Source organism: Mustelus asterias, chromosome 4 (assembly GCF_964213995.1).
Source record: "Mustelus asterias chromosome 4, sMusAst1.hap1.1, whole genome shotgun sequence".
NCBI classification, from domain to species: domain Eukaryota; kingdom Metazoa; phylum Chordata; class Chondrichthyes; order Carcharhiniformes; family Triakidae; genus Mustelus; species Mustelus asterias.
The window spans coordinates 30,842,197-30,870,088 of NC_135804.1; the positions used below are offsets into that span (position 1 = coordinate 30,842,197).

A 27,892-nucleotide genomic window follows, 5' to 3' on the forward strand; every position below is an offset into this window, starting at 1 on the left:
AATCAGCAGGGACACTGTCGTCATCCCTCACCTCAAACATAGTGCAAGAGGAACATAGCACTGCCTGCACACCCATCCCCTCTAGATACCTTGCCAGTACCAGGTAGAAACAGCAAAAATGAATTAAACTCACCTCTGCTTGCCCTTTCTGCCTAAGCCCTGTGAGCCAAAGCCTTATAGCTCACACTCTGCTTCCCACTCACTCCCCTGCCCGCTCCTGACGCTGCCCACTGTTTACTGCAGCCTACCTTTTATACTTCACGTGCTTAAAAAACCGTTCCCAGACTCCTTAGCAGCCCACTTCCAGTTTTCACTTTAAACTTAAAATACTACTGCAAAAGTAAAGGCCAAAAAAAAACACACACTAGCTGACTAATTAAATAAATAAACAATTCAATTAATCTCTCACCAGCACTGCTGCCTCCAATCACTCCCTCTCAGCTTGCTCCAGTGTTTGTTTTAATAAATTCCAGTTCTTGTGCCCTAAACGCCATAAGTCCCAAATCCTTTGGTCTATAATTAGGATTCACCTTTAGTGTAACATGTGGTTCTGTCTCCGGCTCGGAGAACCATTTGCTAACCCATTCATTCTTTGTAATTGTGAGGGCTGCTCCCTCTGGTCCGATTAAAATGCTGTCTGAATCTATTTCCCGTTCTTGTCCTGCCTCTTTATTCCACTTCTCCTGTATTTCAGACTGTTGCATTTTATCAAAAATCATTGTGCTATGTAATTCAGTTTTTGGCCATTCGGCGTTTGGAATCTGTGCCTCTATAAATGTCCCCCAAATTTCCCATACCTGCTTTTTAATTTGTTCCTCTATATCCCCTAGCCTATACACATTGGCCCATTCTTCTCCCATTACCCTGATTACGTACATTCCCGTCAGATTGATTCCTTGAGTCGTACACTCTAATTTTAACCCTAGCCCTAGGATTGCATCCCGGCCCAACAAATTCAGTGGCGTTTTATTGCACACTAACACAGGCACATGAGTGGTTTTGTTTCCAACGGTGATAGGCACCGGCATCGTCATTTGAGTCAATGCTGCTTTCCCCGAGAACCCCATAGTTTTTACAAATTGACCTGACAATGGTAGGTGTCCTGCATATTTTTCTTGTATGCACGTACAAGTGGCGCCAGTGTCTATCATCATGGGGATCTCAACCCCCCCTATTCTAACATTGATTATAGGTTCTTGATTTGCTGTATCCGTTATTTGTACATACTGGCCTACCATTTCGGGGTTCTCTGGGCCTCCCTATAGGACACTCTGGTGATTTACTGGCCCCTGACTCATTGGGCAGTCACTGGTTGATACTTGCATCATTTGCTGACTCATTTGTTGTTGACCTCCCTGTCTATAGCTGTTTTGGGGACAATTCCTCTTTGTGTCCTGCTTCCCCACATCCCCAGCATACCCCTGGAGGGCCAGGTGGTCCTCCCTGCCTGGGGCCTTGATTATATCCTTGGTTTTGTCCCCTCTGATTTTGATGGGGTGCTTTTCCATTTCCCTGTCCCTGTCCTTTTCCGTTCCAATTACTCTGATTTTGAGGTCTCCATGTGGTCTGATAATTTGGATTGTACCCCCCTTGGTTCATGGGCGGTGGGGAGCCAGAGATGTTATAGGTTATAATCGGCTGACTTCCCTCTCCATTTCTCTCTGGTGTTGGGCTGGGGATTTCTTCAGTAATCACTTCAGTTATTATGGGTGCCATTTTCTTGGGGGTGGGGTCCTCTTTTGACTTCTGTTTAGCTTTAATTTCTTCTAACTGCGCCTGCAGGAGCTTACGGTGTACTTTTAATTGTTTATCTGCATTCCTCTCTTTTTGGTGTCTTTCTACTGCATGGATAACATAGTCCAGGAATTCCCTGTATGTTTTTGATTCCAGTCCCACTACTTCATCCAATCTAGACTTAGCTGAAGCCGGTAGGCCTTCTAATATGGCTGCTCGGAACATGGCATTAGTTAGGGGGTCTGTCAGGATGTCTTTTTCCGTGTCCCTTCTCCACCTTTTTAACTGATTTTCAACATATGTTGCCACATTTTCATCCTCTCCCAATGGTTCTCCTTTTAATGTTTTTAGATCTACACGGTTAGGGTATAATCCCCTTAGCGCTCGCCAAATTAGTGGGCGGTATTCATCCATGAACACTCCATCCACATTTGGATCGATTGCTGCAGTAGGAATTTCAGCAAGTCTCATGACTTCAGCCATTTGATTCATTCCCAGTACTTTTGTTAGGAGAGCTTTGATATCACCCAGGGCCATTCTTTTTCCTACCATTCCTGCCTCCAGCTGTTCAATCCACCTCCCGGCCCCATCCATAATATTTGGTAATTCACTAATTAAATTGGGTAGGTCCTGACCTGTCCATGGAATGTACTGTGCCCTATTTCCTTTTACAACTACGGGACGTACTCTTGGGTCTTCCCAGTCTGTTTCTCCGAATTTGGCAGGTGGTCTCCTTTTTCGATTTGACTTTCTTATCTTTCTTACTACTTTTTCTTCGTCCTCCTCACTCAAACTGGTGGAATCTTCCTCGTCCGATTCTCCACATGTAAGTTTTATCGGGGGTATCCATTGTATCCCTGTCTTGTTTCCTTTTCTTTCTGCACTTCCCTTGCCATGTTTACATTTTTCATCCCATTCTCCCTTTTCCAATTCCCCTTTATACCCTACCTCACTTCCCTCTGCCTCCATACCTTCTCTGCTTTTTTCTCCTGCCATTTTTCTGTTTGCCCATTTCAACATTTCCACCCGAACCATCTCTTCCTCTAACTCTTGTCTCATACGGCGTATTTTATCCAGTTCTCCTTCCACTTTAGCACATTCTTCTTCCCGTTCTGTCCTTTTTTCCATCTCCTGCTCTTTCCATTTTTCGTGGGTCATTTCCTTCATCTCGTATTCCCCTTCAAAGTTTATTATTCCTGCTATTACGGGATATAGTCCAGCAGGACCTTGGTTCTCCTTATAAGGGGGCGGGGCTATATTTGGGTCTTCCAATTTTTCCTTTTCCTGAATCTGAACTGGCATTTGCATTTTCCACATGCGCCTTTTCTCTTTTCCTTCCTTTTCAAATAACGTCAGCATCTCCAATTCTTTACTTCTTTTTTCCTTTCTCTTTTGTGATTTATCCCTTAGTTTATAGTTCTTTGCCAGTCCTTTCTGATCCTCACACCTTTCTGTACACCAGATGCCTCCCTCTGGCCACTGTGTTTAATTTACTTGTTCTCTTGGTCCATTTTTTGGAGATATGGGCTATGTCTCCTTTCAGGGCCGGGTACTTTTCTCCCAGAATTTCCACCGGTGTCTTAGTTTGATATGGCATGTTCTGTCTCTTTGCACTGCTGTGTGGCTTACTATTTTCTGATATGTTGGTATTTGGCACTATTGTTATTTTTATGCGATATACTCTTTTCCCTTTTTCTGTCTTTGGACTATCTTCCCACTGCACTTCCCTGACTGATACCTGTATTTCCAACCGAGGTCTCAGTATTTGCTTCCCTGTTCTTCCTTCTCCTGGTGATATTCCTTTTTCTTCTGCTAGTGGATAATATGCCTCCACTTGCTCACTGATTTCCAATAGAGCCTTACTTGGTCTGATTTCTTCTATTAATTCTGCCAATGTTTCTGCTACTGCTTCACTTGTCCAATTTTTATGTATTATATCATCCCAATTTACATATGGCCACTCCTTTCTCACTTCTTCCAAATTAACTACTTCAGTTATTCTTCTTAGCAGGGCATCTCTTTCGCCCTCATACCACTCCCTGAATCCTCCTCCAACTACTTTCACTAGATCTTCTCTGAAAAAATGTGTGTTAACACCACAACGTAAGAAATCTATTACTGCAGTATTCCTATGTGATTCATCACTGTTGTGATCTTGCTTTACACCCCACATTTACCAGCAGCTGCTTACCCCGCTATTCCAGATCAACCTTTTCAGGCTTCTCCTTATAGCCCCTTTACTTTATTTCACTACCTATCCCCTCTCCTATTCTTGCTATCCACGTAGGTCCTAGTAACTTTTAATCACTATATCAGGTAGGAGAACAATCTCTCATAGATCTCTCCTTCCTCTCGGCTGACGTCTCTTTCCCCGAGGTCCTGGGTAGGTTTGGACTGGCAGGCTTTCCTACACTTACTCTCCTTGGGCAAGTCGTAACCTGGAAACCCACTCCAAACCACTCAACTAACCTAATTGCATCAATTAGCGTTTGGTTTTTGTAGCATCTCACTTTTTACCCATTCATGGACAATACAGTATACAAAGCGCGCTTTTTGCATGCAAAATTCACGCTTCCGATCAGACTCAGTCTCTCAATATTTTACACAATTTTAACATGCCAATGCAGGTTATCTTTTGGGTTGGTGAGATCCAGGACCGGTGGAGAACCGGGTGCGCCAGGCCTCGGAAACCCCTTTCTGACAACAAGGATTTACCTGCATGCAAGTCTGCTTACCTTGTTGACAGAAGGCCGGCTTGGGGACTTCTCAGCTCCAGTCGGACCACCGCCTCCCTCGATCCCTCCGGGGTTGAGTCACCGGACGATCTCAATCCTACCCTGCTCGCAGCGCCAGATTTGCCGTGGTTCCCCGTGGACGGCAATGAGAGTCCGCCAATCAGAATAGAGAGTCTGAGTCTTGATCTTCCAGGCAGCAAGGCTTTATTTTCCAATACAAGTCAACAAAGCCGGGATTTCCGGATGAATCCAATGAACCTACTCGCTTGCAGTCTTTTTATACACATTTTAGCTTCATATCTCATCATTCTTATCTTACATTCAAGGCTATCTTTGCAGACCCAAGGCCATTTTTCGTCGGCCACCATTGTTTACTAGACCTACGTTATCTGTCTTCTTTTGGATTGGTCACTCATGAATGTGCTATGATATCATTGTGGTTTCATCTTGTCTTCTTACCTGACGTTTGTTATCTATTTAGCCAAGGTTGTTGTTTGTTCAACCATTGTGGGGTATCCTGCTAGGCTAAGTCTTTTTTAAGATGTGTGTTTTCTCTCTTTCTTATGTTCATTTAGGAAATTACTTTCAGCTTGTGTGTGTGTTTGCTTGACTTCTTTTAGCTTTCATGTTCATCCATTGATGATATGTGTGTATCCATGTGTATTGGCCTGGTAAGATCATGTGCACTTAAAAGGGTACAAGTGTATGCTTAATAAGATATGGGTATTACAGTATATAGTTATGAGAGAGCTTCTTGGGTAGTGATTATCTTTTCTATGTTAATGATTATCTCTTACACCTCTAGAACTCCAAACCATAGCTCTGGGACATTCAATAACCTGTGTGGACAGGCTGAATAATTATTTGATTGCACTCTTTTTTCTTCCTTAAACCTTCTTTATCTTCTAAAAGTAATATTTGCAGAAGTAACTTTTCACACACTTCTAGTTATGGGGGCATGAATTTTGGGGTCTTAGAGACTCAGGGCGGCATGGTGGCACAGTGGTTCGCACTGCTGCCTCACAGTGCCAGGGACCCGGGTTCAATTCCCAGCTTGGGTCACTGTCTGTGTGGAGCTTGCACATTCTTCCCATGTCTGCGTGGGCTTCCTCCAGGTGCTTCGGTTTCCTCCCACAGTCCAAAGATGTGCAGGTTAGGTGAATTGGCCATGCTAAATTCACCCTCAATGTACTCGAACAGGCGCCAGAGTGTGGCGACTAGGGGATTTTCACTAACTTAATTGCAGTGTGAATGTAAGCCTACTTGTGATTAATAAATCAACTTTTAAAAAAATTATTGTGTTGCTATGCTGTTATGAATTCTGCTGATGTTCAATGCAAGGGCATCCCAAATCCCAGAAGGGAAACTTGGAATGCCGGTTCTTAAGAGTTTATTTTTGTGATTTGGAAAAATGTGAGATAAGAGATGAAACTCAAACACTTAAAGCACACAAACCAGAAAGGCAACAGTAAAGGCAACACATTTACTGTTAACTACAATAATGGTTACCCAGACAGTATACTTAAATTACCCCCCCAATCTAATCTATTTACTTTCCTAAACTCCAGGAAAACACCTTCCCAAAACAACATTCCATAGGTTTTAAAAACATGAGACAAACCAATAAATAATTACCACGAAAGATCTGTAGCTTGCCTTTGGGAAGCTTTTCTTCTAGTTTAGAGTAGAATTTCTGGGATCTAACAGTTTCTTTTGCTTTTGGCAGAAAAGCTTATCATGGTGGTGGGGGGGGGGACACTGTGTTTGCAAACTGGGAGTGGCTATGACCTAGGCCACTAGACTGCTAGACTCTACTTTGCTTAACAAAGTATCAGTTTCATCTTGCTTACTAGTTTAACTGCATCTCGCAAGCCCTCAGAGTAGCTAAGTGCCTATCGGTTTCCTGGAGACTCCAGGAATTCATCTTCAACAGCATTAGTACTAATTAGCTTTACCAAGACTATATGTAAATTGAAGTACCCACTATTACTGTATTTCTCATGTGTCCAGTGTTACCACTACCGTTTGATAGTCTATCAACAACTCCCACCAATGTTTCCTGTCCCTTCCTATTTCTTAGCTCTACCCAAACTAATTCTACATCTTGATCATTCAATTTGAGATCCTCTCTCACTATATTATTCCGCATTCCGATCCTATTTGATGCATGACTTTGCTTCATCTGCCTTTTAATCTTGCTTAATGCTTTTTTACTTCCTGATATCAGTTTTGCTTCCCTCCAATCTGAGCTCCCTCTCAGGTTTCCATCCCCCTGTCTAGATTGGTGTCTACTGTCAATCATGTCCTGAATGCAAGAAGTATCAGCCATTGCAGTAAAATCTTGAGGTCTGTTCTGTTGACTGTCAAGGTCATTGGTGGAGGATATGCACTACTTTGACCTGGTGAACAGGGTCCAGATCACTTGCTTGAAGCTGCCGTGCACTGCAAACTGTGATATGCCATTGATGTCTCCTATAACAGCTTAAAAGGATCAAGTGGTGAAAAAATGCAGGACTGAGGTGACCTTGAGAACCAAAAATTTGCATTTGTGTGGCACCTTTAACATAATGAAATGTCCCAAGGCACTTCGCAGAAATATTATAAAACAAAATGCATTTTAAAGTCAAGATATTGCACAACTTGGAATCAATGTAGGTCAGCAAGCACAGTGGTGATAGGGGAACGGAACTTGTTGCGAGTTGAGACACGAGCAGAAGAGTTTTGGATGACTTTAAGTTTACAGAATATAGAATAAGGCCAACCAGGAGTGTTTTGGAATAGCTGAGTATAGAAGGCATGAATGAGGGTTTCAGCAACAGCTGGGATGAAATGGTGCAAAATATTACAGAGGTGGAAACAGATGGCCTTAGTGATTATGGTATTTTTAAAGGATAGACTTGCAGACCACGAAGCTACAAACAAACAAGAGCTTTATTGGAATGGTGTTTACTCTACAGACTGTTAGGGTAGACTGTCTATTTTGCTCATGATAACATTAATACATCATGTGATCAGACTCTTAAAATGACCTTGTTCCAACCAGCAACAAACATGAATACACAACACTTTCCTCCCCCTTTTAGGTTAGAGGTTCCTGCAGTGAAACCCAAATATAATGTTAACAATCAAAATTTATTATATGAATACTTAAGAAACATAACTGTCAATAAGTTAAACATTTTGGAGGATGTCGATTTCCATGTGGTTGTCGGCGAAACTCAGGCATCAGCTTTTTCATGTTGACTGCAACTTCTGGTATATTTGGTTTAGTTTAAACGTTGTCTGTAGTTGTCTCAACCGAAATCGATGTAGGATTTGGAGATTTACTCAGTGTTGAAGTGTCCTCAGCTGAGATACTGCCTTCCACAGTTGTTTCTGGTATTGTTACATTCTCAGGAACATCTAGATCTTCACTTAGCATGGTTTTTTGCGGACCCTTGGTTGACTCTGTCAATGATGAACTAGTTCTAGTTGCTCAAAGTTGATCTGCATGTCATCTCCATACCACACTGTCCCGAGTTTGAACAGTGTAGGAGACCGCTCCTGCCTATGCTAATACGATGGCAGGTATTCACTTCTCACTGGTGGGTATAGTTCCTTACTTCCTGAGCTTTCTGAAAAACATAGAGTTTTGCCCTGTATGTCACAAAACTCACCTGATGAAGGAGCAGCGCTCCGAAAGCTCGTGCTACCAAATAAACCTGTTGGACTTTAACCTGGTACTGCGAGACCTCTTACTGTGTCTGCCCCAGTCCAACGCCGGCATCTCCACATCGTCACAAAACCTGACCACCTTGTTTTCTTTCAACAATTTTTCTTGTCTTGGGCGGCTTCAGCACATCAAACACTGAACGTAACTGACATTTTATCATGAATAATACCGGAAACTTTGAGTTGTCAAATGTGTTGTATTCTTGTATGTTATCAGGAATTGGCTTCATCATTTAGTCAATGATCCTTACTCACGAGTTACCTTCAATGAATGCTTCATTGTCTGAACAAACCTTTCAGCCAGCCCATTTGTGGCAGGATGATAAGGAGTGGATTGAATGTGTTGGATTCCATTCTCCTTTAAATAATTTGTGAATTCTTGCAAAATGAACTGTGGCCCATCATCACTAACAAGTTGTTCAGGGTAATCAAATCTTGCAAAAATCTCACCCATTCTTTCTATCGTCTTCTCCTAGGATGTATTCTTAATGTTGGCAATTTCAGGCCATTTTGAGTGTGCGATTACTAGAATGAAAAACGTTTATCCTTCGAATAGTCCGGCATAATCTATATGAACTGGTTGCCATGGCACTTCTGGCCTTCCCATGGGTGTAATGGTGCTAGTGGTGGCAGGTTTCGAACTCGTGCACAAGCCAAACACATACCCATCTTCTCCTTGATTTTGCTATCAAACCCTGGCCACCAAAAATAGCTTCTGGCTATCTGCTTCATCCTTACTATTCCACAGTGTCCTTCAAAAAGTTGGTTTAGGACACATTTCTTTAACAATGATGGAATGATGACCCTCATTCCCCAGAGGAGACAGCCATCTTGTACGGATTGTTCGAATCTTCGTATAACATATGGCTTCAACATTATCACATTCCTGTTTGTGGGACCTTGCAGCCTTCAATTGGTTGCTGATTCCCAACACTACATCAGTGAATATACTTTAAAAGTACTTTATTGGCAGTAACGTGGCTCCGCTTAATGCTTGCTAGAAGCTGCATATATTCATACACAGGGACCTATCCTCTGTAGGCAAAAGGAACATGTCCAGGCATGTTTTTAATTAAACAACAATGTGGGGGACAGTAGTTCCGTGATGCATTCTCTATGGCAATGTCTCAACCAGAGTTGACTTGACAGCTGATCAGCACCCTTTTCTTATCCAGTTTAAATTGTTACTCTGTTCAAAATTTTCGCCATCTTGTGACTGTCGTGATAGGTGCAAGATGAAAAGCTTCAACAGCATTTTTTTTTTCAGCAATAGTAAAGAATTAATGTGTAATCTCTTTTCAAGTAATGTTGTTTCTAGTTCCTAGCTCATGATGTTAGTTTATAGCACAGTTCTTTCAATTTTCTTTGTCCTTCTAGGAATCAGTTACAGGATCAGGCAAAGTTGGTTTTGGAGGAAAACCAAATCTTGATGGAGCAGCTTGAGATACAGCAAGCGAAAGGAAAAACCAGTCATAACAAACATGTGCAGGAAGGTGAGCCCAAGTGAAATGCTGCAGGAATTCTGATAATTAGATGAATTCTCTCTTGTTTTAATAACCAGTCCCAACCATCCACTTGGATCTCTAGAACACTTTTCCTTACTATCATGTGACTTACTTTAGCTCCCTTCTCTCTCAAGTATAATTGTCAAGGAGTAGACTCCAGATTAACCCCCTTCTTTCTGCCATTTCATGGGTTCATAAGGTATAGGAGCAGAATTAAGCCATTCAGCCCATCGAGTCCACTCCGCCATTCGATCATGGCTGATATGCACCTCATCCCTATTTTCCTGCCTTCTCCCCATAATCCTTCAACCCATTACCAATTAAAAACCTGTCTAACTGCTCAAATTTACTCACTGTCCCAGCATCCACTGCACTTTGGGGTAGCGAATTCCAAAGATTCACAACCCTTTGGGAGAAATAGTTTCTCCTCAACTCTGTTTTAAATTTGCTACCTCTTATCATAGAAATCATAGAAACCCTACAGTGCAGAAGGAGGCCATTCGGCCCATCGAGTCTGCACCGATCACAATCCCACCCAGGCCCTACCCCCACATATTTACCCACTAATCCCGCTAACCTACGCATCTCAGGACTCTAAGGGGCAATTTTTAACCTGGCCAATCAACCTAACCCGCACATCTTTGGACAGTGGGAGGAAACCGGAGCACCCGGAGGAAACCCACGCAGACACGAGGAGAATGTGCAAACTCCACACAGACAGTGACCTGAGCCGGGAATCGAACCCAGGATCCTGGAGCTGTGAAGCAGCAGTGCTAACCACTGTGCTACCGTGCCGATAATCCTAAGATTATGACCACTTGTCCTAAGATTATGACCATAATCCTAAGATTATGACCACTTGTCTTAGAATGCCCCACAAGGGGAAGCATCCGTTCCTCGTCTACTTTAGCCATACCTTTTATCATCTTGTATACCTCAATTTGATCTCCCCTCATTCTTCTAAATTTGAGAGAATATAGGCCTAACCTGTTCAATCTCTCTTCATACGACATACCCCCCCCCCCATCTCTGGAATCAATCTAGTGAACTTCCTCTGAACTGCCTCCAATGCCATTGCATCTTTCCTCAAATAACAGACCAAAACTGTGCACAATACTCCAGGTGTGGCTCCACCAATGCCTTGCATAGTTGCAACAATACTTCCTTACCGTGATATTCTATTCCTTTAGCTATAAATGCCAGTTGTGTTTTATCTCACTGCTGTTTTATCACAAAGAAACCGTTTCCTTAACTGTTTTCCTTCACTTTTTAATTTGTTTATGATGTTTTAAAACATACCTTCAACAAAGCCTGACAGTTTCCAACTTAGATTAACAGCAAACTTTGGTACGTGTAGTTATATTGCATATTTGATGTTCTAATGTTTCAGAAATGTGATTATTCTACATTGCAATATATATTAACATTATCCCGTACAGTTTTGGCTTCATGTTTGGTCCATTGTGTTCTGGAGCTTTTCATACTCTTGGCCACCTCTTTGGTTTCCCATCAAATATGGTTTACCTTTTAATCAAAACATTCTCAATTTATATTTTTTATTTTTACGTTAGTGACAAAATTGACAAAACAACTGATGCTGCTGGAAGCAGAGAAACAAAGCCAACAAAATGAGTTACATGAGACTCAGCAAGAGCTGAACAACCTTTGCTCAAAGTATGACCAACTAAAAGCAAGCCTTGCTGCTAAAGTGGGAGTTGATGAGCATATAGTAATGGTGAATGATCTCAAAAGGTATATATTTTTAAAGATTTGCTCAAATACTTTTTAAAAATTGCTTTTAGAAACTAAAACTCTCTAAGGTTTGCATATGAAATTGGATGAGGTGTATGAAGAAAGAATGAAAAAACTGTTACAACCATTATAGGTTGACATTTTGTCATATTGCTGTAGGATACATGTAATTGATCATATATGAGGGGGAGGACGATTCTCCCAAAAAAATTCTAAATGTCGAATTTGCGTGTAAACTGGAGTAAATCATGCTTTTTTTTCAACGGCAGTTTAAAAATAAATCTCCTACACTCTGGTGCACTGCTGAGTGCACAGTGTGAATCACTCCAAAAAGCTGTGGGCGGAGCATATTCCTGCTGGAGAGGCCAGCAGCCTAGCTCTGAGCAGGCCACTGCGCATGCGCCGTTCTTTTAACGCTGAGATCAGCGCATGTGCAGTTGCCCTGTCTGGTGGCCTCCTGATTGCTGGCCAGCTCAATCGTGGCCAGCCCCGTGACCTCCCCATCACTGGCTCTCTGACCCTTCCACGGCCCAATTTGCTGGCCCCCCAAACATGCTCAGCCCCCCAAACATGCTCAGCCCCAATTGCTGGCCTCCCTCCCTCCCCCACCAATCCCAACTGCAGAGTGACAGCGGGACCCCTCCCCCCACCCCACAAATGCCCCCAGAAGCCTTGTCCTGTGCCCAGTGGGCAGTGTCGGGGTGCCCCCTGGGCATTGGCACTTTGGGCAGTGCCAAGGCCCATGTTGGCACTGTCAAGGTGACAATGTAAGAAGTCTCACAACACCAGGTTAAAGTCCAACAGGTTTATTTGGTAGCAAATACCATAAGCTTTTGGAGCGCTGCTCCTTCGTCAGATGGAGTGGAAATCTGCTCTCAAACAGTGCACAGAGACACAAAATCAAGTTACAGAATACTAATTAGAATGCGAATCCCTACAGCCAGCCAGGTCTTAAAGGTACAGACAATGTGGGTGGAGGGAGCATTAAACACAGGTTAAAGAGATGTGTATTGTCTCCAGACAGAACAGCTAGTGAGATTCTGCAAGTCCAGGGGGGTAAGCTGTGGGGGTTACTGATAGGCCGGCCTTCACGACACACGACAGCGCAGAGTCGCTGAGCAGAAACTGATAGCCAAGTTCCGCACACATGAGGACAGCATAAACCGGGATGTTGGATTTATGTCACATTATCAGTAACCCCCACAGCTTGCCCCCTGGACTTGCAGAATCTCACTAGCTGTTCTGTCTGGAGACAATACACATCTCTTTAACCTGTGTTTAATGCTCCCTCCACCCACATTGTCTGTACCTTTAAGACCTGGCTGGCTGTAGGGATTCGCATTCTAATTAGTATTCTGTAACTTGATTTTGTGTCTCTGTGCACTGTTTGAGAGCACATTTCCACTCCATCTGACGAAGGAGCTGTGCTCCGAAAGCTTATGGTATTTGCTACCAAATAAACCTGTTGGACTTTAACCTGGTGTTGTGAGACTTCTTGCTGTGTTCACCCCAGTCCAACGTCGGCATCTCCACATCAAGGTGGCAATGCCCAGGGGGCAGCGCCCCGTGCCGTCCGACCCTCTGGGGGTCTCGATTGCCCCCCCCCCCCCCCACCCCCTTCACTCCAGCGGGGTTGGGCCACCAGCTCCCCACAAGTGGGGAGCTGGGAATTCATTGCCACAGAAGGCTGTGGAGGCCAGGTCATTGAGTGCATTTAAGACCGAGATAGGTTCTTGATTGGTAAAGGGATCAAGGGTTATGGGGGAAAAGCAGGAGAATGGGGTTGAGAAACTTATTTGGAAGACCCAGGACCAATTTGGTGGGCTGAATGACCTTCTATGCTGTACTGTTCTATGAATCTATCACAGTGGTAAACATTCTGAATGATTACATTCTCCAAGTATCAGCAAGGGAAGTTAAACAGAGTTCATCCAGGCAGCAGTAAGTAATTGCTTTATAAGTGTGATGGAAACAGGTTAAAAGAGCAAAAAAATAATGAATTCCTTGGGCTAGATGATATTTATCCTCAGGTGGTAAAATACATCAACGAGCAGAATCATGAGACATTGACAGTCAATATGAAGGATTCACTGGGTGTTAGAGAAGCATTAGTAGTTTGAAAGAAGACATTGCCCATATTTGAAAAGCGCAACAAATCAGCAGTGAGCAACTATCAATCATTGGTCTTGCTTCAATTCTAGGTAAAATAACGGAATTGCTCATCTAATGTAAAGAACAAAGAACAGTACAGCACAGGAAAAAGCCCTTCAGCCCACTAATCCTGTGCTGACACGTGGTGCCTTTCTAAACTAAAGATCTTTTGCCTCTACACAGTCCATCTCCCTCCATTCCCTACCTATTTATGTATCTGTCAAGATGCCTCTGAAACATTGCTATTGTATCTGCTTCTACCACCACCTCTGGCAGCACATTCCAAACATTCACCACCCTCTGTGTAAAAAAAAAAACCTTGCCTCTCACATCCCTAATCTTTCCCCCTTTTAGTAATTGACATTTCTACCCTGGAAAAAGACTCCAAACTATCCATTCTGTTCATGCTTCTCACAATTTTGTAAAGTTTTATCAGGTCGCCCCTCAGCCTCTAACATTCAAGTGAACACAAACCAAGTTTGTCCAATCTCGCCTCATAGCTAATACCCTCCAACCAGGCAACATCCTGGTAAACCTTTTCTATACCCTCTCCAAAGTCTCTATATTCTTCAGGTAATGAGGCAACCAGAACAGTACGCAATATTCGGAATGTGGCCTAATTAAAATTCTATACAGCAGCAACATGACTTGCCAATTTTTATACTCTATGCCCCAACTGATGAAGGCGAGCATGACACATGCCGCCTTGACCACCATATCTATTTATTTGGCCACTTACAGGGAACTGTGGACCTGTACGCCTAGATCTCTCTATGTTAATACTTCTAAGGGTTCTGCCATTTACTGTATACTTCCCTCCTGCATTAGACCTTCCAAAATGCATCACCTCACATTTGTCTGGATTAAAGTCCATCTGCCATTTGTCCACCCAAGTCTCCAGCCTATCCATATCCTGCTGTATCCTCCGGCAATCCTCCTCACAATCCGCAGCTCCACCAATCTTTGTGTTGGCCGCTAACTTACTAATCAGACCACCTACATTTTCTTCCATATCATTTATGTATATTACAAACAATAGGGATCCCAGCATGATCCCTGCGGAACACCACTTGTCACAGATCTCCAGTCATAAGAACACTCTTTCACTGCTATTCTGTTTCCTATGACCAAGCCGGTTCTGTATCCACCTTTCCAGCTCAGCATGGATCCCATGTAACTTCACCTTCTGTGTCAACCTGCCATGAGGGCCCTTGTCAAAGTCCATGTAGACAACATCCACCGCCCTGCCCACATCAATCATCTTTGTCACATCCTCAAAAATCTCAATCAAGTTTGTGAGACACAGCCTCCCCTGAACAAAGCCATGCTGCCTATTGCTAATAAATCCATATTTTTTGAAATGTGAGTAAGAATCCTCTCCAATAATTTCCCTACCACTGATATAAAGCTCACTGGCCTGTAATTTCCCAAATTGTCCCCCTTCTCCTTCAACAAAGGAACAATATTGGCTATTCTCTAGTCCTCTGGGACCTCTTCTATAACTTAACAGGATACAAAGATTTCATACATGCCCCAGCAATTTCCTCCCTCGCCTCCCTCAATATTCTGGGATAGATTCCATCAGGTCCAGGGGCTTGTCTACTTAATGCTTTTCAAAACACCCAACAACTTTTTTAATATCAACATGCCCTAGAATATCAACATACCCCTCTCTAGATTCACCGTCCATAATGACCTTCTCCTTTGGAATGCTATTGCAAAGTATTCTTTAAGGACCTCGCCCATTTCTCTGGCTCCATGCATAAATTTCCTCCTTTGTCCTTGAGTGGGCCTACACTTTCCCTAGCTAACCTCTTGTTCCTTATATACATATTAAATGTCTTGGAATTTTCTTTAATCAGCAATAGCTTAGTAAATACCAGTCAACATAGATTTAGAGAGGAAGATACAATCTAACCAACCTCCTTGAAATTTTTGAGGAAGTGACATTTCATGTGTATCATGTCTTATGAAATGTTGCACCTGGACGTTTGATTGGTTAAGAGGGAATGTTGGCCAGAAGAATTCCCTGTTCTCTTTGAAGAGTGTCATGGAATCTTTTACACCAACTTGAACCACAAGATTAGGCAGAACCTCTGACATTGCAGGGCAGATTTTCAATTTGCCATTTGAGTCTAAAACTGATGTTGCAGATTAGCTGCCTGTTATACAAACCAATTGCTTTCTAATTCCTTGGATTTAAATGAAAATGAAAGCTGGGTAGTTTCTATGAAGAGTAATTGATCTCATCTACCAACTTTACACCTGAACAGCAAATTTACTATCTCTTCCATCAGCTAAAAAGTTACACCTCTGACCAGTCCATCATGCCCACAGTGCTGCACTGAAGTGTGAACCTAGATAATGTACTGAAGTCTTGATATATCTAATGGCAAAATAAATTCGTCTAATTATTGGATCCTAGTCTTAATTTGAACTTTGTTTCATAGACATGTTTAAACCAATATGGTGGGGCAAAGGTAAAGAAATGTGATGAGGAAATTGGAATGTAAAAGGGGCAGAAGGTGTAGGAAGGAATAAATAGAAAAACATATCGGAAGGAGGATGGTGTAAAATGAATATTATTGAGTAGAGAGTTGTAGATTTGTGTAATGTGTAGAAAATACTTTGGGGGTGGAGGGGTTGAATGGAGTTTAAAGTAAAAATTGTTATGGAACATTGTAGAGTTACCAGAGAATTAGCGCAGAATTTGGAGCTGAAAATTCCCATGAAGAACCACTAAAAACAATTTCGCAGTACCAATATAAAAAAAATTGAGTTTTTGTTTTGTTGAAAAATTGAATTCTAACGGACTCGGGTAAATTTCAAGAAAATTAGTAAAAGTTTTTTTTTCATTTTGGGCATTGCTGACCTTTTGAAAAGGGTCATAGTTGAAAAAGAGCAGAGTTAAACTAAGTGACAGTACACACTATTTATGGTAGGTGGACACATTTTCAAGGGACTAAATCCAGATAGAAAAGTAAAATTGAAGAACCTATGTTCATTTTTATGGCCCAGCCATTTAACTGTCACAAATTGTGTATTCAGTTAATATACCTTGGTGTATGACCTGAGGAAACCTATCAATTATTATCTCAGTCTCCAAAGGATTACCAGTGTGGTTATTGTGTTTTTCTCTGCTAGAAAACTTCAGCTGGAACAAGAGAAACAGCATGTAGAAGTGGAGGAATTGATGGGAAGAATTGCATCTTTGCAAGCTGAGAAAAAGAGCCTACTCTTTGAAAAGACAGAATTAATAGCTGACAATAAGACTTTAGAAGCAGAGCTGAAGGTATCACAGAAGTCAAACAGGTACAATAGATAAACCGCGACATAGCCCTTGACTGTCCTTTGAGTTCATCATTTGCCACCTCTTTTCATAAACTCTTAACTTTACCAGATGTCATCTTTGAATTGGCCCTTTAAATAGTTACGTTGTGATTGTATTATGTAGGGGTGCACCAAAATCAACACTTTGAAATTTCTTCTGGATTTTATGCCTGCTATTGCCTCCACTCAGGAACTGCCTGGGGTTATTGTCAGGCTTAATGATTTGGCAGCAGTTAAGAGTTAGAAATAGGAACAATTAAATGCACTTATACAGTGTCTTTAATGTAATAAAAGCTTCCAGGATGACTCACAAAGGCATAAGGAAGAACAAACTTCAATCCAAAGGAAAGAAAGATTAGGTTTGATGGCCAAAATCTTTGTTAAATAGTTTATGGTTTTAAGCAAAAGGAGGGTCTTCTAAGAAACTTAAAGTGGAAACTAAGAGTGTCTTATGGCAAAGATTCTTGATGTTGAGGCTTAGGCAGCTGAAAGCACAGTTACCATTGGTGTGAAGAGAAGAGGGAAGCACAAAAAAACTAGTCAGAGGAATGAAGAGGTTCTAGGCCTGAAGAATGTTATCGAGATTGTGAGGAGATTTAAACATAGAAAATTAATTTTAAATTTGAGTGATTGAGGAACTTGCAGCCAAGTGAAATGAGTGAATGGAACATGGAGCTGGGTGGGATACAGAGAGCAGAACATTGGATGATCTGAAATCTGTATTTGGTTGAGGATGTGAGATGAGCCAGGAGAATATTTGCATTATTGAGTCTAGTGATGACAATAGCATCAACAAGGGCTCTAGAAAAATGGTGCCTGAGATAGGTATGGAGTTGGGTGATATTACAGAGGTGGAACTAGATGGAGATGATCAGGTGTCAGTAACTGCGCTTCAAAAGAGAAAGCACCATTGGATATGCTGAAATTGTGATAAATTGCTGTACGATCATGTTCTTCCTTTGCGTGTGAAAAATACAACCACTGAATTCTCCATGGATACTCCAACCAAAATAATCTGGTTCATAGGCTAGCACAGAAGAAGATTGGTCTTCTGAAACAGCAGACTGAAGAAGCTATGGAGAAAGAAGTAGCAGCTCATCAATACCTGGCAAATTTGATTAGTCTTGCTGAAAAAGCAGCTCACGAACGTGACCAGCTTGTACATGTGGTGAGTAATATTAAAGATTCTTTCTCCGAAGGTGACACTCCTGTCAATTGTGTTTTGATGATAACAGGTGGGCGAGGGTTAGGGGTAATTAAGATAAGTCAGCAACCTGACTCCATTCCTGGCATTTAAATTTAAAAAAATAAACAGGACATTTTCAGAACCACAACTTAAATTTAACTGCATTTTAAAGGGTATCCTGTTGGCAGATTCTGGGCTCCCTGCCTTGTCTCTGCCCTCTCTTGCCATGTAAAATATCTACAGAGACAGAATGAGGCCCTTGCAGGTTATTAATTGGCCTTTCAATACCTCAAAAGGCCCAAGGGCGAGTGGGCTGCCTGACACCCTCCCTGCCCATTATAATATGGGAGACAGGTCAGGGATGGGCAGGAAGATGGTAGGAAGGCCATTTCTTATACTTCACAAGGCTTCCCCCGCCGCACAACCTTCAGGTATGTTGCTATGGCCGTAATATCCAGCACTATTTTAGCTATTGCTGCTCTTTTTTTAAATTCAATGTATGTGGGCATTGATGCTTAGGCCAGAATTTAATGCCCTTGAGAAGGAGATGGTGAGCTGCCTTGGCGATTATATTTCCAATTCAGGATGGTGAGTAGCTTGAAGTGAAACTTCCAGGGGGTGGTGTTCCCATGTATTTGCTGCTGCCATCCTTCTAGAAGTTAGCAATCGTGGGTTTGGAAGGTGCTGTCTAAGGAGCTGAGCCTTGTTGAGTTCCTGCAGTGCATCTTGTACTTATAATATAATTGAAATGCAGATGGAAGAAATTCTAACCAGTTATTGAAGAAAAGGTTTTTTTTTAAATGGAGCATTTTGATTTAGATATGTTCAATTTTTAAAACTATTTTAATTTTTGCTATTTTTTTGGGATCTTCGTCCCATCCCTTCCAAGGGGGTTGATTTGATTTTTTTTCCCCAATGTAGTTTTTATCCCTGTTTGATCCTTAAGAATGAATATTGACAAGCTATAGAACAGAGTCTGACCCTTAACCACGCAAACACATGCAAACAAAGATACACATGCGCAGAAGCACATGCTAATTTAGAAAAATGATTGCTGGACAATGAATGGAAATGGATATGCAGATTATTTTCTTGTCTTTTCTTAACTTTACCCCTGTGCTGCCTGAGATTAGATAACTTGAAATAGCTTCCAAACCTGGGAATTTCCTAGTCTGTGTGACTCAAACAGCTGGCATAAATGGTTGGCTGTTATTTTAAAGAACTTTCCTTGCCTTAATCTTTGGCTTTTTTGCCCTCTTCACCTATTTTTCTTTGGTATTTAAGCCTTAAATATTCCTTTGCCCTTTTTGCTGCAGACTAAAAGCCTAGAAAATGAGAAACACGGAGTTTTAAACAGGATTGTCGCAGGCAATGTGCGTTTGGGCAAGTTGGAAGAACAAGTAAAGGTAAGAGTGTCTTCAGTTTTAAAGCCAACAGTATAAGTTAATTTAAGATTGAATTGATGAGTTACTGAACAGGAGGGCATAGTGTCCCAAATGGATGTACCATTCATTGAGTTCCATTGTATTGTTACTAAAATTATGTATCTTTTTTCATCTGTAATAGTCTATCTGCCTTTATGCTAAATGTGATTTCCATATAAATTGTCAGTTAATTTAGGTTCTGACAACAGGTGAAAAAGGTGCCCATTATAATATGGGAGACAGGTTAGGGATGGGCAGGAAGATGGTAGGAAGGCCATTTCTTATATTTCACAAGGTTTCCCCCGCCACGCGGCCTTCAGGTATATGAAATTGCAATCAGTTTATTTTAGATTATTTGAATTAGATTTTTAGAAGTTGACATGAACTTGTAAGTAATTGTGTGTTAATACTGTTCAGTACTTGCACTTTTGATCAACTCTTTAGTTTGGACATTGAGCACGAATGGCACGATCATTACTCTCTGAAACAGTAAGTTCCGGAGACTGCACATGTGCAGTTGAGCATAGAAATTCAGAAGTTGCTGCCAGTGATTCTATGTTGCTCCACAGGGTGTGTTGTTGAAGTATCCCCTGATTGCGATCAAGTAGAAATTGTTGAACTGATGAAAACTTGCCCTTTAACACTATTAGGTTCACTGTAAAAATACTTGCAAAAGTTACACTTTGCAACTGAGTTTTAAATCTGTTAAGTTCATAATTATTAGTGCACAACCTCACTGTCCCTGAAAAGCTAATTTTACATTTATGGAATGTCAAATTTGCCCATTATGATATTTTTAAAAGTGCATGCTTTATAAAAAAAAGTTTGTTTGTAATATTTCCACTTCATCTTAATTCCACATACATGTTCCAATCATTTATTTCAGTCTTTGTAAGTTTTTGTACATTTTTGCACTAAAAGTGAAAAAACTTGTGTTTTACTACTCAGTATTCTCTGTGAGAATACTTCAATGTAATTGGTTGCTTACCCTAGTTGATTACATCATTGTTGCTGGCACCTTATAATCCCCTTTACTTTGTGTCAGACTCAAAGTAACATCAAGAAAAGGGAAATCCATGCCACAGAGTTGAGTCTTTACAAGCAGCTTTCTTTGAGGTCAGCGGGAATGCTGTGATTTCACCAGTGACCAGAAAATCCAGGCTTTTTGTTTTAATGAAAGTGTTCTTGAAGGTAGCAGTATGGAGGGATAATTTATCACTCTTTTCCTGTGCAGTTAACTTAAAAGTTGACAAAATATAGCCCTTTGAGGACAATACAAAAATAATATGGCTTGGTAATTTATTTTTATTTGTTCAGAGAATACTGTGCCATGCACTCCTGTAAATTGTCATAAAGTACCACCATTTCAGGCTTTTCGCCCTCCTAAGCTGGCTCACAGTTTGCCTTTGCCTAAATGTGAGCACTCTTCACTACCCAGATTGCCTTCCACAACATGCACTGCCACTAAGCTTCAGTAACCATTCAAGTTAACTTGGATCTGTCCAGGTGTTTGGTCGATGCCTCAGAAATCTTTTTGACCTGGTTTCCATTGTACTTTGGCAACCTTACTCCAGTCACATCCCAGCAAAATTTTCCAGCAAATCTCCAGTTTGCCTCCCCATTTTAATTACCTATAAAATGTCCCCTCTTTCACTGGCAATGATCTAATCATCTATAACCCCATCCTCATCAGCAAAATTATATCCTGGTCCTTACTGAAATCTATGCTGCCAGTCAAGACTTTGCCCCCTATAAAACTGCTTTCTACCATATTGAAACCTTGTTTATACCTTTCCTATGCTGCTGACATAATTCTAGCTCATGTCTTCATCACTTTGAGGTGGATCTCTATTTTGTTGTTCTACTGAGCCACCTCCACAAATTACAACTTTAACATGAGTCACTGGAGCAACATCAAAGAAAAATAAAGACCTGAAAGTCACAGGCAAAAGAAACCAGCAAAATTAACAATTTTTAGGAATGATCTTAAATTTATTTTTGAGTAATAGAGGGGCAGGGTGGGAAAGAATTTATATCAGAAGTACTTCTTTCTTGAATTGGACAACAAATCCAATATGGTCAAAGCTTATTCCTTTCCAGTACATGTTAACTGAATAGTTTGTCTCAAGGTGAGCAATTTTGGGCCCCACACCTCAGGAAGGACATACTGGCACTGGAGCGGGTCCAGCGGAGATTCACACGGATGATCCCAGGAATGGTAGGCCTGGCATACGATGAACGTCTGAGGATCGTGGGATTATATTAATTGGAGTTTAGGAGGTTGAGGGGAGATCTAATAGAAACTTACAAGATAATGAACGGCTTAGATAGGATGGACGTAGGGAAGTTGTTTCCATTAGCAGGGGAGACTAGGACGCGGGGGCACAGCCTTAGAATAAAAGGGAGTCACTTTAGAACAGAGATGAGGAGAAATTTCTTCAGCCAGAGAGTGGTAGGTCTGTGGAATTCATTGCCACAGAGGGCTGTGGAGGCCGAGACGTTGAGCGTCTTCAAGACAGAAATTGATAAATTCTTGATTTCTCGAGGAATTAAGGGCTATGGGGAGAGAGCGGGTAAATGGAGTTGAAATCAACCATGATTGAATGGTGGAGTGGACTCGATGGGCCGAATGGCCTTACTTCCGCTCCTATGTCTTATGGTCTTAAGGTGTTCTAAACAGCAATTTTATTACATTTGTTCCTTTATTAAGATTATAAAATTCAGAATTGTAGACATTGTGAGCATAGATTTTCTATTGTCTTCAGCTTTGATGAAGGGTCATCCAGACTCGAAACATTAGCTCTGTTCTCTCTTCACAGATGCTATCAGAACTGCTGAGATTTTCCAACATTTTCTGTTTTGTTTCAGATTCCAGCATCCACAGTAATTTGCTTTTGCTTTTATTTGAGCATAGATCCATGTCTGTGATGCCACATGTTGGTATTACAGTGTCCTGTGTTATCCTCTGCCTCAGTCCTCAGCTGAGAGTTGAGGATTGCATAAGAAAGACCCATTGTACAAGCTTTCAGTTTCATTAGCAACTGCAGTATCAGTCTTGACGATGATCAAATGTGATCATAGTATTATAAGGTATAGATTTGCATTGGAAAGGAGCAAGTTTCAACCTAGATCACTGGAAAGTCGGTGCAGACTCATTGGGGTGAATGGCCTCCTTCTGTACAGAAGAAGGCCATTCGCCCCAACGAGTCTGAACTGATCACAATCCCAGCCAGGCCCTATTCCCGCAACCCCATTGGCATTTTACCCTGATCCCCCTGATGCTAACGGACAATTTAACATGGCCAATCCACCTAACCCGCACATATTTGGACTATGATTCTATGATTCTAGAATAAAAATACTTAATGGGAGGAGGACTTATTTCAGTGAGTTGAGAACAAACTTGTCATGCGTAAATTGAAATCAAAGGTGGACAAGCAAAGCTTTAATTGAACAATGGGCTGTCACTAGAGGTACATTCCCAGAAGGCGGAGAGGCAGGGCAACAAAGGCTGAGCTCCCTGAATGACTGAAGTGATAGAGAGTAAAATGAAACAGAAAAAGGATGTCAATGACAGATGCTAGATTGATAAAATAAGTGAGAATATAGAAAGTTGAATATAGAAAGTTGAAAGAGAAAACAAAAGAGGAAATAAGAATGGCAGAAAGAGCATATGAGATGAGACTGGCAACGCACGTAAAAGAGAATCTAAAAGTCTTCTATTGGCAAACAAATAGTAAGAGTGTAGTAAGAAGTCAGGTAGGGCTGATTTTGACCATAAAGAAATTCCACTTTTGAGGTAGAGAGCAGGTTTGAGATACTAACTGAGTACTTTGCATCTATCTTTAACAAGGAAAAAGATGCTGCCAATGTCATGGTAAAAGAGGAGAAAGTGATGTACTTGATGGGTTAAACATGATAAAGAGGAGGCACTAGAAAGACTGGCTGTACTTCAAGTTGGTAAATCACCAGCATCAGTTAGGATGTATCTGAAGTTGCTGAACTATGTAAGGGGGGGGATTTGTGGAGCTACTGACCATAATCTTCCAGTCCTCCTTTGATGGAAGTGTGGACCAAAGAAATAAAAATGTTGCACCCTTGTTCAAAAAGAATGTAAATATAAATCCAGCAACTAAAGGCCCAGACAACATTGATAATTATTTGGAGAAGACAGTTATATGAATTTGCAGATTAGTTAAGGAAAGCAAACAGATCTGCATCATATTTAACTAATTTAAATAAGTTTTTCACAAGGTAACAGTGGATTGATGAAGGTAATGAGATTGATACGGTATAATTGGACTTTGAAATGGCTTTTGATACCTAATAGGCCTGCCAACAAACATGAAACCCATGGCATAAACTAGATAATTTTACATGTAAGCAAAGTTAGATGGGTGATAGTAATTGGAGATCTGTGGTGTCTTAAACATATATTGAGTCAGTATCCAAATATATTTAGATGGTGGGCCTTAACTGGAGGATAGATTTGTGCTAAAAGAGCAGGTTTAAACTGTGGTGTTAGATTTGGAGGTGCATTTTGTAGTGTTCATTTACCCATGGTGCTCTGACAGGAGCGGATCCTTGGCTTATCATCTGCTTCATCCTGAGCCAGTTCCTTGGCTGTTTCTTTCAGTAATGCTTTGCCATTGCCTTCCACTCTCAGGAGCAGGACGCAGAGACAGTCTACTCAGCCAGAATAGGAATTGAACATACATAAGGAGCAGGCCTAAACTGTAGGCTGCTCGAGCCTGCTCCATCATTCAATAAGGTCATGGCTGATCTGCTGTAATTTCAACTCTATATTTCTGCCTGCCAATAACCTTTCATCCCCTTGTTAATCAAGAATCTACCCATAAATGTGAGGTGATGCATTTTAGTAGATCGAATCGGGGCAGGACCTGCTCAGTTAATGGTAAGGCATTGGGAAGAGTTATAGAACAAAGAGATCTAGGGGTACAGGTTCATAGCTCCATGAAAGTGGAGTCACAAGTGACAGGGTGGTAAAGAAGGCATTCGGCATGCTTGGTTTCATTGGTCAGAACATTGAATACAGGTGTTGGGACGTCCTGTTGAAGTTGTACAAGAGATTAGTAAGGCCATACTTGGAATACTGTGTACAGTTCTGGTCACCCCATTATAGGAAGGATATTATTAAACTAGAAAGAATGCAGAAAAGGTTTACTAGTATGCTACTGGGACTTGATGGTTTGAGTTATAAGGAGAGGCTGGATAGACTGGGACTTTTTTCCCTGGAGCATAGGAGGCTTAGGGGTGATCTTATAGAGGTCTATAAAATAATGAGGGGCATAGATCAGCTAGATAGTCAGCATCTTTTCCCAAAGGTAGGGGAGTCTAAAACTAGAGGGCATAGGTTTAAGGTGAGAGGGGAGAGATACGAAAGGGTCCAGGGGGGCAATTTTTTCACACGGTGGTGAGTGTCTGGAATGAGCTGCCAGAGGCAATAGTAGAGGCAGGTACAATTTTGTTTTTTAAAAAGCATTTAGACAGTTACATGGGTAAGGTGGGTATAGAGGGATATGGGCCAAATGCGGGCAATTGGGACTAGCTTAGTGATTAAAAACTGGGTGGCATGGACAAGTTGGGCCAAAGGGCCTGTTTCCATGCTGTAAACCTCTATGACTCTGCTTTAAAAATATTCAAAGACTGCTTCCACTGTTTTTATAGGAAGACAGTTCCAGAGACTCTCAACCATCTGAGAGAAAATAAATTCTCCTCATCTCTGCCTTAAGTGAGAAACCCCTTATTTTTAAACAATGCCGCCTAGTTCTAGAACGAGTTATTGTTCTGAGTTGCATGCTAACCCTCTAGCTAACTGGACCCCTTAATCTGCAAATAAAAGTTTATAAGGTATGTTAAGATTAGGCTTCAGTTCTATCCTTCATTATCAGAGCAAAATTTGAAAATGCGACAAACTTGGGCGTATAATGAATTGTAAGGAGGATAGTGATACTTCAAGAGGACATGGCAGGCTGGTGGAATGGGCTTGATCTGCTGTTGGGGGCAACAATTTTATTTAATTTTTAGAGAAATATGTGGAAAGTAGGTGGTTAAATTCAGTTCAGAATACCCAAACTCCTCACTCATTTACAGATCTGCACTTTACTGGCAAGTCTGGAAAACGTGAGGGAAAACCCTGTACACAAACACCTATTTAAAAAAAACACTCTCCACTTGCATTGGCATGGTGTGAAGAAGCACTTTGACAGCAGACGTTAATTTCATTTTCTGTAACGTACAAGACCCTGTTAACAAACCAAGGAAACAAGCAAGAGTGTTATCAGCAGCTCACAATGAGCTGAAAATGACACATACAACAAACAGCCCAGATCTGGGGAGGGAGGGAGGCAGCACTTCAGTACAATTAGTCAGTTACGAGAATGCAGCGATTCCTGGAAAGGGTCCAACATGGATACATTGGATTGGATACAAAGTGCAAGGGAGCAGAAACCCAGTAAAGTTTGAAGCAGCCTTCATCTCCCTGATGTCGTTCCAGTGGGACTAGGATTGTTGCAGCGCCATAAGTGACAAGTCTGAGAATTTTGGAGCAAATTGATGAAGAATCCTGTGCAACTGATGTTTCCAAATTTCAGAGTTCCAGATGGGAAAGATTACAGTCTAAGTGGGTGACCTTTCTACCAATATTTTGAAATTTTCATCCCATCTTGAATTTTTTGCAGTCTATTCGTGAGGATTCAAGGGCGAATTCATCTGCAGGCCCATTGAATTTTGAACCCTGTTGGAGATGCTGCTTTCAGATGAGATTTTAAACCAAGGTTCCATTTGTTCTATTCTGAAAAGCCAGCTGGTGAAAGATGATACTGGAGCCAATCTTTACTTAGTCTTGCATTTTATTTACAGAGTAAAACATGACAAGCTAACACCTCCATACCACAGTTTCAATAAGATTTTTCTTCCTATGTGGACAATGCCCTCCACCTGCATTCAGTTAAACACAGTTAATAAACAATTAACACCATTTGCCTTCTCAGGTGTACACAAAAGATCCCAAGGCACTATTTTGACGAAGAACAGGGAAGCTATCCCTGGTGACCTGGCCATTATATCCCTCAATGAACATCACAAGAAAAGATTATCTGCTCATGATTGCATTGTGGGAGACATGTATAAACTGCCTGCCACATTTCCTACATATAGCAGTGACTATACTTCATTGGTGGTAAAGCACTTTGAGATGTCCTGTGATCATGAAAGGTGCGATACAACTGCAAGCTTTTTTTTATCTTTCCTTTATGGACACATTTCTGGCCAGGCAGAGATCACCTTGTAAAAACGTAGGTGCTGCTTGATATTAATCAGGGCCAGAAGGTCATTTTGAACTAGTTTGGAATACCTAAGGAGTTCTGAAGAGGCACATTCCTGATTGTTTGTCCCAGGTTGACCTAGGTTTTTAAAATCTGGTTTTTCGCCTCCCCAGGGGAATCACATGATTTTGGGTGGGATGGGCAGTGTATAAATTGAGATGTCTAAGGCATTACAACTGTGTAAGATTTGATGCAAAAAATGGCCTTTTCCTGTCCATAATAATTCATATGCATTTAAGATATTCATTAATTAATGTGCTATTGCAAATCAATAGAGGTCTATTCTGTTTTACCGTATCTAAATTGTTTTATGCCATAATCACATGAGCAATTCCAAAACAAGTGTTGAATCCATAAAAAGATCAGATTTGAGTAATTAAGTATTTTCTTAGAACCACAACAAATGGTTGTTTGTCAACACCACTTTTTTTTATGATTAACATTTGCAACCAATGTTCCCTCTAATTTGTTTTTTGGCATGCGGTAACTTAAAGGGAAGAGGTCTTTGGCATGGTGACTCATCGCTGTCTGAGTCAGAAGCTCCAGGTTCAAATCCTAATTCAGGACTTGATGCCCAAGGAGGTTTGTTCACGACGCGGCCAAGCAGGTTGAAGATCAACTTGTAAATCCTTCCAACAGGTAGTAAGAGCAGGAATGATTCCTTATCTGCCATGTGATGGCAAGAAATTTGAGCCTTGCCCATCACTATCCATAGCTCAAGGTTACAACAAACGTGTAGAAGTGTATGTTGCCACAGCAACTTAGATTCTTGGGGGGGTGGGGGGAGGAGGGTGGTGGCGGTTGGTGGTGCACAGTTAGCTGGATGGCTAGTGTGGATCAGATAGGTGCTAGCAGCATGGAGTTCAATTCCTGTTCTGGCACGGGTGAATTTGGAACCTGCTTCCTTGCACTATGGGGGAGATTGCAGCTCTGGGTTGCACCTGCTTTCAGGCAGGGAATTCAAGAAGAGGAGCCTATGGGTTGCATTGGGATTTTTGGGTTGCTGCAAAGCTTACAG

The 27,892-nt window shown here is 41.5% G+C and overlaps 1 protein-coding gene across 1 annotated transcript in view; it reads left to right on the forward strand.

Moving 5' to 3' along the window:
* cep89 (centrosomal protein 89) overlaps positions 1–27,892 on the forward strand; it is a 119,544-nt gene that overhangs the window by 61,564 nt on the left and 30,088 nt on the right. The window contains exons 14-18 of the mRNA XM_078210777.1: positions 9,558–9,673; positions 11,257–11,437; positions 16,733–16,900; positions 17,945–18,086; positions 19,421–19,510. Of these exons, the coding sequence (XP_078066903.1) occupies positions 9,558–9,673; positions 11,257–11,437; positions 16,733–16,900; positions 17,945–18,086; positions 19,421–19,510 (697 nt within the window). The remainder of the gene's footprint in view (positions 1–9,557; positions 9,674–11,256; positions 11,438–16,732; positions 16,901–17,944; positions 18,087–19,420; positions 19,511–27,892) is intronic.